A 14,603-nucleotide genomic window follows, 5' to 3' on the forward strand; every position below is an offset into this window, starting at 1 on the left:
AAATGTCTCTTAAAACCCCAATGAAGGCTACAGAAAGGAAGTTACAAACAAAAAGCATTTGAGTCACATCTCAACAATGCTCCTTACACTGACCCAGCATAGACTATGAAATAAATAAATCTAAACACTCCAAGTCTGAAACACAATGAAGGGATCTGGAACAACTTTAAACTCTGTCTGATGGTTCTGCAGAGGGCATTATTAAAGTAATCAATTAACACCCTGATGACCACCGGTTGAACTTAATTTGCACCTGGTTGAGGCAAATCTACACACACTGTGACTTATTAAGAAAAACCACATATATTTCAGAAGCCAAACACAAAGCTATTTATTTATATTTTCACTTGCAATTTGTCTTTTAATAGCAGTTATGTGGCAAAATCAATAAAGGTCATAATACCCTCTGACCAAGGAATTCCACAATTGGTTATTTATGTGGCCTAATGTAGTAACTCAATAAAACCAAAAGCTACATGCTTAAATTGCAGCTTATTTAAAACAGAAAAAAAATGCAAACAGCCTAAATGTAAAAATTGGGGAAAGTGTTAAATAAATTATATCAATATGACAAGATATTTAAAACCTGTTAAGACTATGTTTAAAAAGTAGAAAAATGTTTTATAATAAAAAAAAAATTGGAAGACAAAAAATCCTGTATCCCGGCATGCAGAAGGCAAATACAGGGAAAAATTAAAATACTTATTTGCTCAGACAAGTAAAGAATCTGCCTGCAATGGGGAAGCCCAGGTTCGATCCCTGGGTTGGGAAGATCCACTGGAAAAGGGAACGGCAACTCACTCCAGTATTCTTGCCTGGGAAATCCCATGGATAGAGGAGCCTGGTGGGCTACAGTCAATGGGGTTGCAAAGAATTGGACATGACTGAGTGACTAACACTTCAACTTTTTTTTTTTTTCCCATTAAAAAGTGAGGATTTAAAAAATCTTTTTAGAATTTAACATAATCTTTTTAATAAAAAAGAGGGGGAGAAGCCTAATGAAAATAAACTGCCCAAAGAACACAACCTTCCAAATTTATTATAGATAGTGAAGCTACAGGTTGTTGTGTAATTAAAATACAAAAAAGCATTCATGAAGCAGTCACAAATGCCTTAGCAAGTACTCAGAAGGTGTCATCAAAGATGGTGGGAATAGTCTTCAATCTGATGAGGAATAACATCAATTTCACTAGATGGGGCCATGATTCACCTTGATCACAGATACACAGGTGTACCTTGAAGGTATTATAGGTTTGGTTTCAGACCACTGAAATTAAGCAAATATCGCAATAAAGCAAGTCACATTAATTTTTTGATTTCTCGGTGCATATAAAAGTAATGTTTACACTATACTGTGTAATAATATGTGATATATAATATATAACAAAACATATAACAGTGTATAAATAGTATACTGTAAAAACAATGTACATATCTTAACTTAAAAATACTTTATTGCTAGGAACTCCTAACCATCATCTGAGCTTTCACCAAGCTGTTCTGTAGTAACATTAAAGATCACTGACCACAGATTACTATAAAAATAGTAATGAAAAAGTCTGAAATATTGTGAGAATTAACAAAATGAAAGAGATACAAAGTGAGCAAAGGCTGTTGAAAAATGGCACATCAAGCAAAAAGTTACTTGATGCAGGGCTGCCACAAACCTTCAATTTGTAAAAAAAAAAAAAAAAAGAAAGAAAGAAAAGAAAAGAAAAAAATGCAGCATATGAGAAGCACAATAAAATAAAGCTCAGTAAAATGATGTATGCCTATAGATAATCTGAAGTTTCTGGTGTTGAAAGAGTAGGACCTACTGCTAAAGGTTCTAACTTCAAAGAAACCATGCATTTAGAAATTTAAATATTTATTTAACTCAAAAGAACAGAAATGTTAACTGCAGAAGGAAAGTAGGAGACTTGGACAGAAGTCCATATAGTGTCTAATTAGTTCATAAAGATGTGACCTGAAAAACAGACTTAGCCATAGGGCCTGGCATGTAGAAAGTCCTCAATAAATGTTTGCTGAATCAAACTGTTCAGTTATCAAGAGCATCTGGAAGATTCAAGTAAGGTAGTTACTTCCCCAAAAGGGCCTTCTTTAAACCAAGGTTTCCCAAAAGTTTTCTGTTAAGATGGCTCCCACTACTTCCCATTAAAAAAAAAAAAAAAATTATGTGATGTAGTAAGTTTTGGAAATTCTGTGTAACATACCCTTCCCTAGGGCACATACACATCATACTATCATATTAAAGGCAGTGGTAAGTCCTAGAGTTAAAAAATTTTTCTTTACCTTATTGGGGACCCATTTTTCTTAGCTATTATCTTACAGAAGTGGTGTCAAGGAACTTATTTGGGTAAACACTGCACTAGATTCTAATGTACTTAAAAAATCTACTTCCTAATCTTATTTTCTCCAGAGTCTTTCCTACTGGAACCTTCATATCACAAATTAATAAACTGACTTTGACAGTTTGAGTGGCAATAGTCTCTTTACACTGATCAATTTTAAATAAACCATACATCGAAATTCCAGACATGAAGACTAGACGTTCAGATCCTGCTATAAAGAGACAAGAGAGCAATCTTCAAAATCCACTCTAAGAATCAACCAACATATTTCTCTTAGATAACACAGTGAAAATTCCTAAGCACTTACTCTCATATATAAATCTTGACTACCTATTCTAAACTTATCACTAACTGGGTCTCTGGAATCTAGACAGCATACATGTCAATTGTACAGAGACTTCAAAACAGAAAAGGCCCTAAATGCAAGGGGGTATCTTGGATTGAATCCTGGAACAAAAAAAAGAACATGAGTAGAAAAACTGGTGAAACCTAAATAAAACCTATAGTTTAATTAGCAGTAATATACCAATGTGAATTTCTAAGTTTTGACAAATGTACCACGGTTATGTAAGATGTTAACATTAAGAGAAACTAAGTGAGGGGTATACAGGAATTTTCTTTATTATCTTTGCAAATTTTCTACAAATCTAAAATTATTATAAAATTGAAAAATTCTTTAGATCTTTAAATGATAAAAAAGATTTATTCTATGGAAAAAAGTTTTGCATTGTCAAGTGCTAAGTTAAACTGAAAAAAGGAAAAAAAAGAAAAAGGCCGTGTCTGATATATAAGCTTAAACTTCATATTGAGTTAAACCTAAGGCACTCTGTAGTTATTTAAATTCTAGAGATTTTTCCTCTCAATGAAAAAAAAAAACAAAACAAAACCCTTCTCCTTTTTAATTGGAAGGGGAGGAAGGGAAGTGATCATAAATAGGACATCAAACATAGTGGTTACTCTGGGATGAGGAACTGGTTGGGCCAAGAGTGATAAGAAAGACCTTCAATTTTAATTCTATGAACTTCTCTATATACTGAGTATGTATTCATGTACTAATTGTATAAATATTTTAAATTTAAATGGTAGATTAGATAATTCTATTATGGTAGTCTAGATAATTCTAACTATTGAGAAAAACTGGACAAAATACACAAAGCAAGTCTTTTCAGAAACAAAAAATGCAAACAAGGTAGGTAGTAAACATTTACAGGATAAAAGTCTAGGAGAGGAAAGCTCAGAAAGGTGAGCACCATACTTGGAGCTACTTTAGGATCATGTATTTAATAGTTAAGAAGCAGCTGACAGGCTGGCAAGCTGAGCATGAATTTAGAGTCACAGGACAACTAAGGAGAATAAAAATTTGAGTTCAGGGTTCAAGTAAAAGGTGTGGGAGCTAGCAGGGGTTATCCCTTATAAGTTCAGATATGAATAGTGACCCTGAAAGGCTGCATCCCAGAAGAAGGAGTGAATTGGAAATTATCCAGCTTTCCCAGGCCCAACTCCTAATCAATTCAATTCTTGATTGGATTATCTGTGTCCTTAGCTACCTGTCAAAAGCAAGTACCCTTTCTAAAGGAGGGTAACATCATTCAGGTATCATAGCGTATCTATTACTTTTCCTATTCAATGCATGAACACAATAAAATAATCAGGCATGTGAGGAGAAAAGACAAAGTATTAAAATCAAAACAACAGACTATAAAAACAGACATCAGAGGAATCAGGTAACACAACAATTCCAAATGATTCTTGTCTGAGAGCAATAATATTAGTAAATTGGAAGACAGGTCAAAAGAAAATATGACTGAACTTTCCAAACTGATGAAAAACACCAAATCACAGGTTCTAGAAAAGCACTATGAACCCCAGAAGGTACAAAGGAAAATCAACTATGCACATCATAGCAAAACCACTGAAAACCAAAGACAAAAACAGAAAACAACAGAAACAGTGGTCACCATAAGACAAAATACAATTTTAGTAACTGCCAAAAGTTATTTAACTAATTAATGAGACAACTAGATGACAAAACTGGCACTAAAAGAAATGAAGTTAGTAAAGTACTTAGCATGGCTGAGAAAAGAGTGGCTGTGTAAGACTGCCAACTGAGGGCAATAAAACTGCAACCTCCGGGGATATCTTTTCTCCTGACAGGAATAATCTGAATATCTTATTACATGAAATTAATTTTCATTGCCATCAGACAAGAATTGTTTGCACTGTCAGTTTTCTACAAGTTAAAGCCCACGTTTAACAAATTGTAAAAAAGCCTAATCAAAAGTAGCAGGGACTTCTCTGGTGGGCCAGAGGTTGAGAATCTGCCTGCCAATGCAGGTTTGATCCCTTGTCCAGGAAGATTCCACATGCTGCCAGGCAACTAAGCCCGAGTGCCACAACTACTGTGCCTGAGCTCTAGGACCCACAAACCACAGCTACTGAAGCCTGCACATCTGGAGCCCATGCTCCACAACCAATGAAGCCACTACAACGGGAAGCCACGCACCACAGCTAGAGAGTAGCCTCCACTCGCTGCCAATCAGAGAAAGCCTAAGTGCAGCAACGAAGACCCAGGATAGCGAAAAAAATACACTAATAAAAATTTTCAGAAGGGGTAGCAAATCAAAGATATACATCCCTAGAATCCCCAGGAGTACTGGCCAGACAACACCTGGCAGGATATTCAAACAACATTTTATGCTTTTTTGTCTCTTCAAATTTTGGATAATTTTTAAGTCTCCTCTTACAATCACAACATTTAAAATTATTCTTGATTACACATATACAAGCTACTCTGCTTCTTGGACTGATTTACACAGGTAAAGTAAGAAATGTTAATACTAACATATACTACATAAACCTCCTTGTACTATAGAAAGCAAATCTAGAGCCACATGGTATCAAGAGTTACAAAGCCATAATAATCACTGCTGCCTGAAGAATTCACAAGAAATTTGGAATTTTATTTTCAATAGCCTCTATTATTCCAGAGACTTAAAAATTACTATTTGCTTCTAACTCAAAGCCACAGAAGCCAAAAAAGAAAAAAAAACAAAACACCACTGGCTTCATCTGTGGTACACCTACAAATATAAGTAAATTCTTCTCTACCTGAAGTCATGCAGATCTACAAGAAGTGACCTTCCTCACTTACTGCAGGCTAGGATCCTATATGCCACACAAGAGGTCCAAGGTTAGGTTCTCAGGAGGACTTTGTGGACACAGGCTCCACTCACGAAGTGTTACGTTTATTCCTTAATGGTGAGCTTTTCACATCTAATTAAATGAGATTTATCCTCAAATCTGCCTAATTGTAACCTGGTAAAAAGGAAAAATTCTTACTGAACCTATGTAAATATACACATTGTCAATGGGCAGTAAAACAATCTCAGTAAAAGGCAACTGTACCTAAATTCTAAGGGATCAAAGAGAGCAAACTACCATTTAAAGAATATATCACTCAGATTTGCACTAGTATAGTCTACCAAATTACAGGTCAGAGAAAGGTAAAGAGCTTTATCATGTAACTATCACAAAAATAAAATCAACGATATTCTGAAAAAAATAACCACAATCAGATTTACTCAGTCTCCAATTACTCTCCAATTTACTCAGTCCTATATAATCAATTCTAGTTGTCCCAGATCATAGGTTAACACTCTATTTTCATGAAAACATCTGCTTCTAGACTAAAAAGAGTCTTAAAAATTCTAACTTGGCATCCTTGATACAGACTGGTATCTGTCCAATATTAGCTGACATATGAGTCTATTATTTAAGAGCAGGGGTAAACAAACTTTTCCCATAAAAGGCAAGATGATAAATATTTTAGGGTTTGTGGGCCACATATGGTTTCTGTTGCATATTCTTCTTTCATTTTAAAGGGCTCTTTCAAAATGTAAAAGCCATTCTTAAACACAGCCTTTACAAAAAGAGGCTATAGGTTATATAGTTTATCAACTCCTATTTAAGAGTATCCGGTACGTCCTTTTAACCAAGGTTTTGAGGCCGCTTTCTTTGTTAAAGATTCAATTTATAATGACAAAATTATGAAGATGAAACAAATTAATTGTTGCCAGGGTGCTGGGATGGGAGGGAGTGAGGTGGGTGTTACTACAAAGGGTTATCCCAAGGAAGATCTCTGTGGTAATGGAAGACTTCTGTATCTTGATTGCAGTGGTGGTTACATTAATCTACAAACATGGTAAAATGCACAGGGCTCTATGTACCAATATTGATTTCCTGGTTGACACTGTAATACGATTATATAAGATGTACAACTAAGGGAAACTGGGTGAAAGTTACACCAGACCTCTCTATCTTTGCAACTTCCTCTGAATCTATGATCATTTCAAAACAAAAGTTTTTAAAAAGTTATCATACAAATTTTTAAAAACGGACCACTACCTGAGACCACATACAAAAATCAATTCCAGGAGGGCTACAGCTGTAGCTGCTCTTGCCTGCAGGGGAGGAGGGGGCAGAAGGGGAAAGGATCACTGGCAAAGGGAAGTGCACAGACAGTTAGAGAAAGTGCAGGGATCAGCAGCTGGTCTTGCTATCCCTGTCCCACATTCAGGTCAATAACTAACACAGGTAAGTTCACTTGTGATGATTCACTAAGTGCACATTTATCTAACAAAAATTTGAAAATTCTTAAAAGTATCTTGTGAAAACATAAGAAAAAAGTCTCAATATTATTTTTAAAAATTACACAGTATTCTATTATTTGGGTCTCCCTTAATTATTTAACTAATTTCTTATTCGAAGAAATTTAGCTTTGAATACTGGAGTTGCTTGGAGTCTAGAAAGAAGACAAAAATTCTCTTCTATCTCACATATAAGGAACAAATAGGGACCAATTTCCACCGAAGAGCTGTAGTTAAGTCCAGGCCAAATGACTCATGCAAGAAATAAATGGGACCATTCAGGAGATGATAATCACAGAGAAAAGGAGAAAAAGCAAAAAACAAAGACATTCAGGTTCTTTCCAAGTTTAACTATTATAAACACTATAAGAATATCCCTGACATGGTCCTTTCTGAGCACTTGCCTCAAACGCTTTTAATAAATTCCTAGAAGTGGAATTCCTGGGTCAAAGGTTTAGGCACATAAACTTTAAAAATCATGTTATAATCTGTCAAATAATCCTCGAAAATAATGTTCTAATCTGCCCTTGTTCCTGCACAACTTTTTAATTCGTCTTTTTTCTGGCCATGGATTAAACCTGGGCCATGGCACTGAAAGCTCAGAGTCCTAACCACTAGGCCACCAGGGAACTCCCTGTACATTCTTGATAATATTGGTTGTCCTCAAACATTCCAATCATTTATATGCTGATGAAAAAAAAAAGAATAAGAGGAGAAAGAAAAATATCTCATTTTTATCTTTCAGTAATTTGTGAATTTATACGTTTTCATGCTTTCATAAGCCATTTGTATTATTCTTTTCTGAATTGTGTAATCAAGTACTTTACCCATTTTTCCACTTGAATGGTTTGTGAAAACTACATATTGAGGGTTATGAACACTTTATTTATCCTGTGAGTTAAAAATACTTCTCCCTAGTTTTTCACTTCATATGTAGTTCATGGTGTTTTCTGCTTTACTCAGTTTTTAAACTGTCTTACTGGTAGGTTAAGTAGTAATATTTATTATTTTCACTGTTAAGCTTAAAAGTCTTTTTCATCCCAAATTCATCCATCTTAATCCATATTTTCACCTAGCATTTCTATGGTCTCACTTCTTATACTTAAATTTTTCATGCAAATGGAATTTATTTTGCTGTTGACAGTTAATGAAAAAACATTTCCAAGATAGAACAGGTAACTAAGAGAAGGATTAAGAGGCAAGAACAATGGTGAGGCCATCAGCAGTCTTCCTCTTATAACTGATGACATTGAAAATGTGGCAATGTCCCTAGGTCTCAAATGCTGTTTATGACAAAACTATTTGACAATTTGCTGGCTCTATCACATTAGTCCTGAAATTTAAAGTACCAGATAATATCTTCAATTCTCAGATCTTCATCTACCACATTTAAATGTTATTATTTTTTGTTTTTCTGGCTGCACACATGGCATATGGGATCTTAGTTCCCAGTGGAAGCACAGTCTTAACCACAAACCACCAAGGAAGTCCCTCAAATACTATTTTAAATGGCTATGGTCTGCCTAAATTCTGGCCTCCAGATAAAATGAAGATTAATGGAAGATTACATTTTACTTGCATTGCACTACATTATCCTAGTGTATCAATGGCCTTTCACAAGAAAAAATGTTCCCTGCTCATGTCTGATGGCACTATTACATGAATAATCGACAATACAGTGAATTCTCCTCACCCCACCCCCAAATTTAACTTACCCTGTCATAGAGCTCAATGATTAAGTGATAAGCAGCTTCATCACTTCCAAACTGAAAATCTACAATTCTATCCACACCAAGCTGCTTTGCGCTGACTAATCTCCGACTCTTCAAATGTTTTCGGCACTAGCAAGAAAGAGAAGAAAAAGGCATTTAAATAGTAAAAGTGAATTTCTAATCATTCAGTATTGGTTTATAAGTAAGTTTCTTCTTCTAATTTTCATTAGGAATAATATCTTAAGACTAGTAGATAAAACAGTATAGTCTTAAAATCAAAACTTACAGAATGATAATCAGAAGAAATACATTTTATTTCAGACCACTCTGCTAACTCTGAAACAGTATTTCATATTCAATTTTTAAGTAGACAATAACAGATAATGAAATTTACTTTTTTGCTTTACACACTGCTAAATAAATTCCTGTTCTTGTCCTGAAGACCACACACAAAACTGTAACCTTTTTTTAAAGCCTCTTTCTACTCCACTTTTTTAAATATCCCAAATTCCTTTTAGTGTGTTTGTGTCCAAGATTAATGACTTCCACTAATCTTTCAGTTCAAATACAAATTCTGAACCATGAGCTTACTGAAATACTGTAAATCAGTCCTCCAACTTACAACTAATAACCTATTCTCACAAACTTTATTAATAAAGCCCAAGTAGAATTTTTCTGGTACTATCTCCAAGTTTTTGAACAACTTAGCTCAACTCCAAATACAGCAACTCCTATCTTTTATCAAATCCCATTTCTATCCCTAGTCGTAAGGTTCTTGTTCTTATCAGCAATTAAAATAAAATGAACATATTAAACCCAAAGGCAACTTACTTGGTAAATACCTACTGTTTTATATTACATGTACTACCCTTCGAAGTGAAAGTCACTCAGTCGTGTCCGACTCTTGCAATCCCATGGACTATAGCCCCCCGGCTCCTCTGTCCATGGGATTCTCCAGGCAAGAATACTGGAGTGGGTTGCCATTTCCTTCTCCAGGGGATATTCCCAACCCAGGAATTGAACCTGAGTCTCCTGCATTGCAGGCAGATTCTTTACCAACTGAACTATGAGGGAAACCCATACTACTCTTTAGTATAAATATCTTACGTATGACATCAACCAAAAACAAAACTACGCTGTGGCTCCTTAAAAAATTTTTAACAATTGTTTCTCATTTTTGAATTTGAAAGACCTCTTAGTCAAGACCAGAAAGAAAGGATGCTTTCTTTTCCTCAAGACTCAACTCCAAGACAAATTTTACAGGTAAGTTCATCTAAAACCATCTTAAAAAAAAGAAAAAAAGAAGAAATATCCAGGGTCATTCTTCAAATCAATGCCAATTCTTTCATAACTAAGAAGAGTTCTCCAGAGCTACAGTTTAAACTGACTAAAATTCTCATTTTATGTATTCAGGCAGAAATTTATACTCACATTATATTCAGGCAGATATGAGACTTTTCAACCTTCACAGAATAAATAATCTCCCCCTCCTAAATTTAACAGTTTTCATTTAGAAGTGGCCTACATTAATTTTGATTTAAACAGTGACCTACATTCAGGGCTATCTTTAAATCCCCAGGTGAAAATCAGTAATATTTTTATGAGAAAAATAAAGTTAAAATGAAAATAAAAGGCATCTTTGAATGGAATAGAAGTCCACACCATGGAATGGTAAAAAAGGGAAAATTATCATGAGTATAGGCAGACATATAATACATATGTAAAACCTGTTTTCTCTTTTTCTACTAGCATCTTGGTGAAAACAAGCTTCTGTCAGTGCCACAAAGCTGTATCTGGCATTCCCAAATGTGAGAATCAGGAAAAGTCACTGATTTACCACATACTAAACATGATCCTGCCTGACATACAACAGTAACAGCTGTAGGTTTTTATAAAGTGCTTAATGTTGTCTACGCCACTGGAGGGAATTTGTATACATATTTAGATTGACATGTATACCTAACTCATAAAAGGTTTTTTTGTTTGTTTGTTTTTTTTTTGAGTGTCTGATCTCCTATTGATATAGCCTTATTTGGGGATGTTTACACAATCCCAAAAGCATATAGCTTATTATCTGTTATATCATCTGTAAAACTGAAATGATATTTGTTCTTCATATCCACTGAGTTGCTAAACAACTCAAATGAAGTATTATTCCTTGAAGAGTGCTATACAAATATAAAGTGTCATTATTATTAAGGACAATTTCCAAAAGAAACATTTTGGCTTACTATTAAGTAAATGAAACTTTTAAGAATTTGATAATTTTGTGACAGGCCTTGCGATTTGGGAAACACTTACCTAACGTGTAATCCAAAACAGATTCTAAGTTGCTGGGGATAAGGATCTTCTCTGTAAAGCCTCTAATGAAATAACACAATGCCAAAACAAATAAATTTCTGAAGGAAAGTGAGGAGGAGAGGAAGAAGGAAATTAATACATATGGAGCCCTACTATGTGTCAGGCATTGTGTTAGGTGCTTTACATTTAACTTCAATCAATCCTCACCAATAACCCCATAACAGAGGCATTATCTATATTTTACATTTAAAGAAACAAGTCCCAAGAGGTTAAGTAAAATTTCCAAGTTATAAAAGTATTCAGCAGCAAAACCATTAATTCGAAGTTATGTATATCTCAGTCTAACGTCTTTCCTCTGTACCATGAGCTCTCAGTATACCTGTTATGTCAATAAGCAAATGGGTAATACATTCACAGATGCAGGATCTCAGTTTTAACAGTAAAACAGAGAGAAGTGAAAAGTAAAAAGATATGGCTGGTAGCATACTAATGTCATTGAGTATTCCAACAAAATACATACTGGCAGCTGAAAAGTGAACCGTGGAAGACAAGGCTAGGGAAGAAGGGCAGAACACAGAAAGCCAAGAGTGCTGGGGTGCAGGATACAGACTCAGATATCAGACAATTGTAAAAGGTGGGGTAACTAATCAAAATGATGCTGTAGTAAGATCACTGTTGGTCTGAAACAAAATTTTTTTGATAGTGAGAAGCACAGAGTTAGAAGGCTATAATGTCCAGCTCTATAAAAGCTTCAATCAGAATGGTAACTTTGGGAAGGAAAGATCTGGAACACAAAGTGGTGTGATGGGTAAAAGGGAGAAGTTAATAAACATCTCCTTTATTCATCCGGTATGTCTCAACTACTCTGTATTTATCTCTTTTATTTATACCAACAAAGAAAAACCAGTTTATAACTTCAATTGTTAGTAACCACTCTCAGGGCCTTAACATTAAGCTTCAAGTATAATAAGGTTTACCTTCATGGCAAAACTAGACGGCATCATATTCTTAGGCCACTCAAATTCTGTTGTGTGAATTCGTATGCCAGATTCGAGTAAAAGTGTAGCTTTAAAGTCTGGTCTGTAGAAGAAAAAAGTCAAAATGTCTTTAGGGTCCTACCAGCACTAACAGTAGGTTGCTTTAAAAAAAAATTAATTACATAAGATAAAACAAGCCTATAAAATGCTCTTACTTTTGAAGACGAATAAGATACGTTTTATTATCCACATCGTAAACATTGTTTACTCTCATTCCTAGCAAGCTGCAAAGAGAAAAGAAACAAATAATAAATCATACTACCATTTGAAACATAAAACTTCCCACAATTTAAAGCGTAGGCGCAAACACAGCCTGCCAAAGAGGGAATCTTTAAAGATAGGGGGTCAACCAGAGTGCAGAGGCTGAAGGCCAGCAACCTTCTGCCTAAACCTCGAATGTAACTTTAAAAAAAGTGATAGACCAGCTCCAGGATGATACAATGCTTTAAAGAGTTTTTTAAAGTGATCCAATACATACATTAGGAAATACAGCTAAAATCTAACTCAACTAATTACAGAAGAAAAAATGTAAACGAAGCCCTGAGAAATATGACAAAGCTCACACAGCTAAATAATAATAATAAAATATTAATAAAAACCGAACTAGAATGCAGATCTCCGGCCGAATCTATTACCTCCAGCTAAAACTCTTTGGGGTGAGGAAGAGAGTCTACCAAACCAAGCCTCTGGTCTGGAAACCTCTGGAACTAATGACTTAACTGGTGTCCTGGCGTCCACCTGACTTCTTTTAGTAAACGTTTCCTGCCAGACCGGGGCGACTCAGGCCGGCAAGCCGAGAGCCCTGCCAAAGTGGGACGCAAGACCTGGCGAGACCAGCAGCCCACGAGAGCCGGGGGGTGGCGCACGTGGCCGCCAGGGTCCCCCGGTATCCTCAGGGCCACGGAAAGATGTCACGCGCTCGCCCACTCAGGCCTAGGCAGGTCTATAGGAGAACAGCACCCGGGGGTGGGGGGGGGGGGGGGAGGGAAAACACAAGGCCCTGCTTATTTCTACGGTAGGGCCATGGTCTCTGCCTCCTGCACCCCCCGCACAAGCTTGGTCACCCGACATACGGTACCTGGCATTCAGCTCCGCAAGTACCGCACGGAGGTCAACGGTGCTAAAGCGGGTCTTCATGGCGAGCCTCGAGGATCGCTACCGCAGTTTCCTCCACTGCCGGCCTGACTCAACGCCGCTCCTCTTATGCGCAGGCGCACTAGGCGGATCTACGGCCGCGCAGAAGATCCAATACTCCTCGAAGCGAACGTCTTTGCGTCACATTTTGTGAGGCGTTCGGCAGTCAAGTCGTCGTCGATTAGCTTTTCGTCGTACCAAAACAATTCGAAATAGATACAAATTATTCTCTTGAAACTGCATTCCTTCCTGGAAAGCTTACAAACTTGTCCGGTTACTTTGCTCCCTTGCCTCTCGGGATTCAAGCCAGCCCCCATAGTGACCCCTACTGGTCATAACAATTTATGAGCAACGTACTAGGACCCAGGTACCGCTTTGTGTACCTGAGGAACTACCACTTTCCCTGGGGCGTACACTGTTGAAATTTAACGCAGTGGACTATTTGATTCGCCCTACAATTACCCTCAATGATCAAGGCAAACCAACTCTTAAAAAAAAAAAAAATTCCTATTCTGATAAGTCTTGCTCTCCGAAGAGCATTTTGCGTTTTACTGTGAGATTCTTATCCATTCTAGGTATTGGGAGAACCTGGGCTCAGCATAGTACCTGATACACAATGCTGCTGCTGCTGCTGCTGCTAAGTCGCTTCAGTCGTGTCCGACTCTGTGCGACCCCATAGACGGCAGCCAACCAGGCTCCCCCGTCCCCGGGATTCTCCAGGCAAGAACACTGGAGTGGGTTGCCATTTCCTTCTCCAATGCAGGAAAGTGAAAAGTGAAAGTGAAGTCGCTCAGTCGTGTCCGACTCTTCGCGACCCCATGGACTGCAGCCTACCAGGCTCCTCCGTCCATGGGATTTTCCAGGCAAGAGTACTGGAGTGGGGTGCCATCGCCTTCTCCGTGATATACAATAGGGGCTCCATAAATACTTGGCAACCTTAATATTCAGTTGTTTCGCTAGATAATGGTGAAGTAAGATTAAAAATGAAAAGATATTAAAAAAATAAGAAAGCCTTTTTTAAGGTAAGAACTCAAAAGAGACGGGGTCTCGCTATGTTGCCCAGGCTGGAGTACAGTGGCTATTCACAGGCGCGATCCCACTACTGATCAGCACGGGAGTTTTGACCTGCTCCGTTTCCGACCTGGGCCGGTTCACCCCTCCTTAGGCAACCTGGTGGTCCCCCGCTCCCGGGAGGTCACCATATTGATGCCGAACTTAGTGCGGACACCCGATCGGCATAGCGCACTGCAGCCCAGAACTCCTGAGCTCAAGCGATCCTCCAGCCTCAGCCTCCCGAGTAGCTAGGATTACAGGCGCGCGCCACAGCGCCCGGCGAGGAATCCAGGCCTACCAGAATTCTAGGGCTTACCGGCTCCAAGTCGTGGCAAGCCGAATTCCCACCAGTAGAAGGCGACTCCAAGT

At 37.3% G+C, this 14,603-nt stretch overlaps 1 protein-coding gene across 2 annotated transcripts in view; it reads right to left on the reverse strand.

The window, feature by feature from the left end:
- The window catches only part of NEMF (nuclear export mediator factor), a 52,017-nt gene extending 38,722 nt beyond the window's left edge, over positions 1–13,295 (reverse strand). For both annotated transcript variants that reach the window (XM_055537560.1, XM_055537559.1), the window contains exons 1-4: positions 13,126–13,295; positions 12,203–12,271; positions 11,988–12,090; positions 8,713–8,838 (exon numbers count right to left, since the gene is read on the reverse strand). In XM_055537560.1, coding sequence (XP_055393535.1) covers positions 8,713–8,838; positions 11,988–12,090; positions 12,203–12,271; positions 13,126–13,184 — 357 coding nt within the window. In that variant the 5' untranslated portion in view covers positions 13,185–13,295. The remainder of the gene's footprint in view (positions 1–8,712; positions 8,839–11,987; positions 12,091–12,202; positions 12,272–13,125) is intronic.
- Between the last annotated feature and the right edge of the window lie 1,308 nt (positions 13,296–14,603).

The sequence above is a fragment of the Bubalus kerabau genome, chromosome 10 (genome assembly GCF_029407905.1).
Source record: "Bubalus kerabau isolate K-KA32 ecotype Philippines breed swamp buffalo chromosome 10, PCC_UOA_SB_1v2, whole genome shotgun sequence".
Classification (NCBI taxonomy): domain Eukaryota; kingdom Metazoa; phylum Chordata; class Mammalia; order Artiodactyla; family Bovidae; genus Bubalus; species Bubalus kerabau.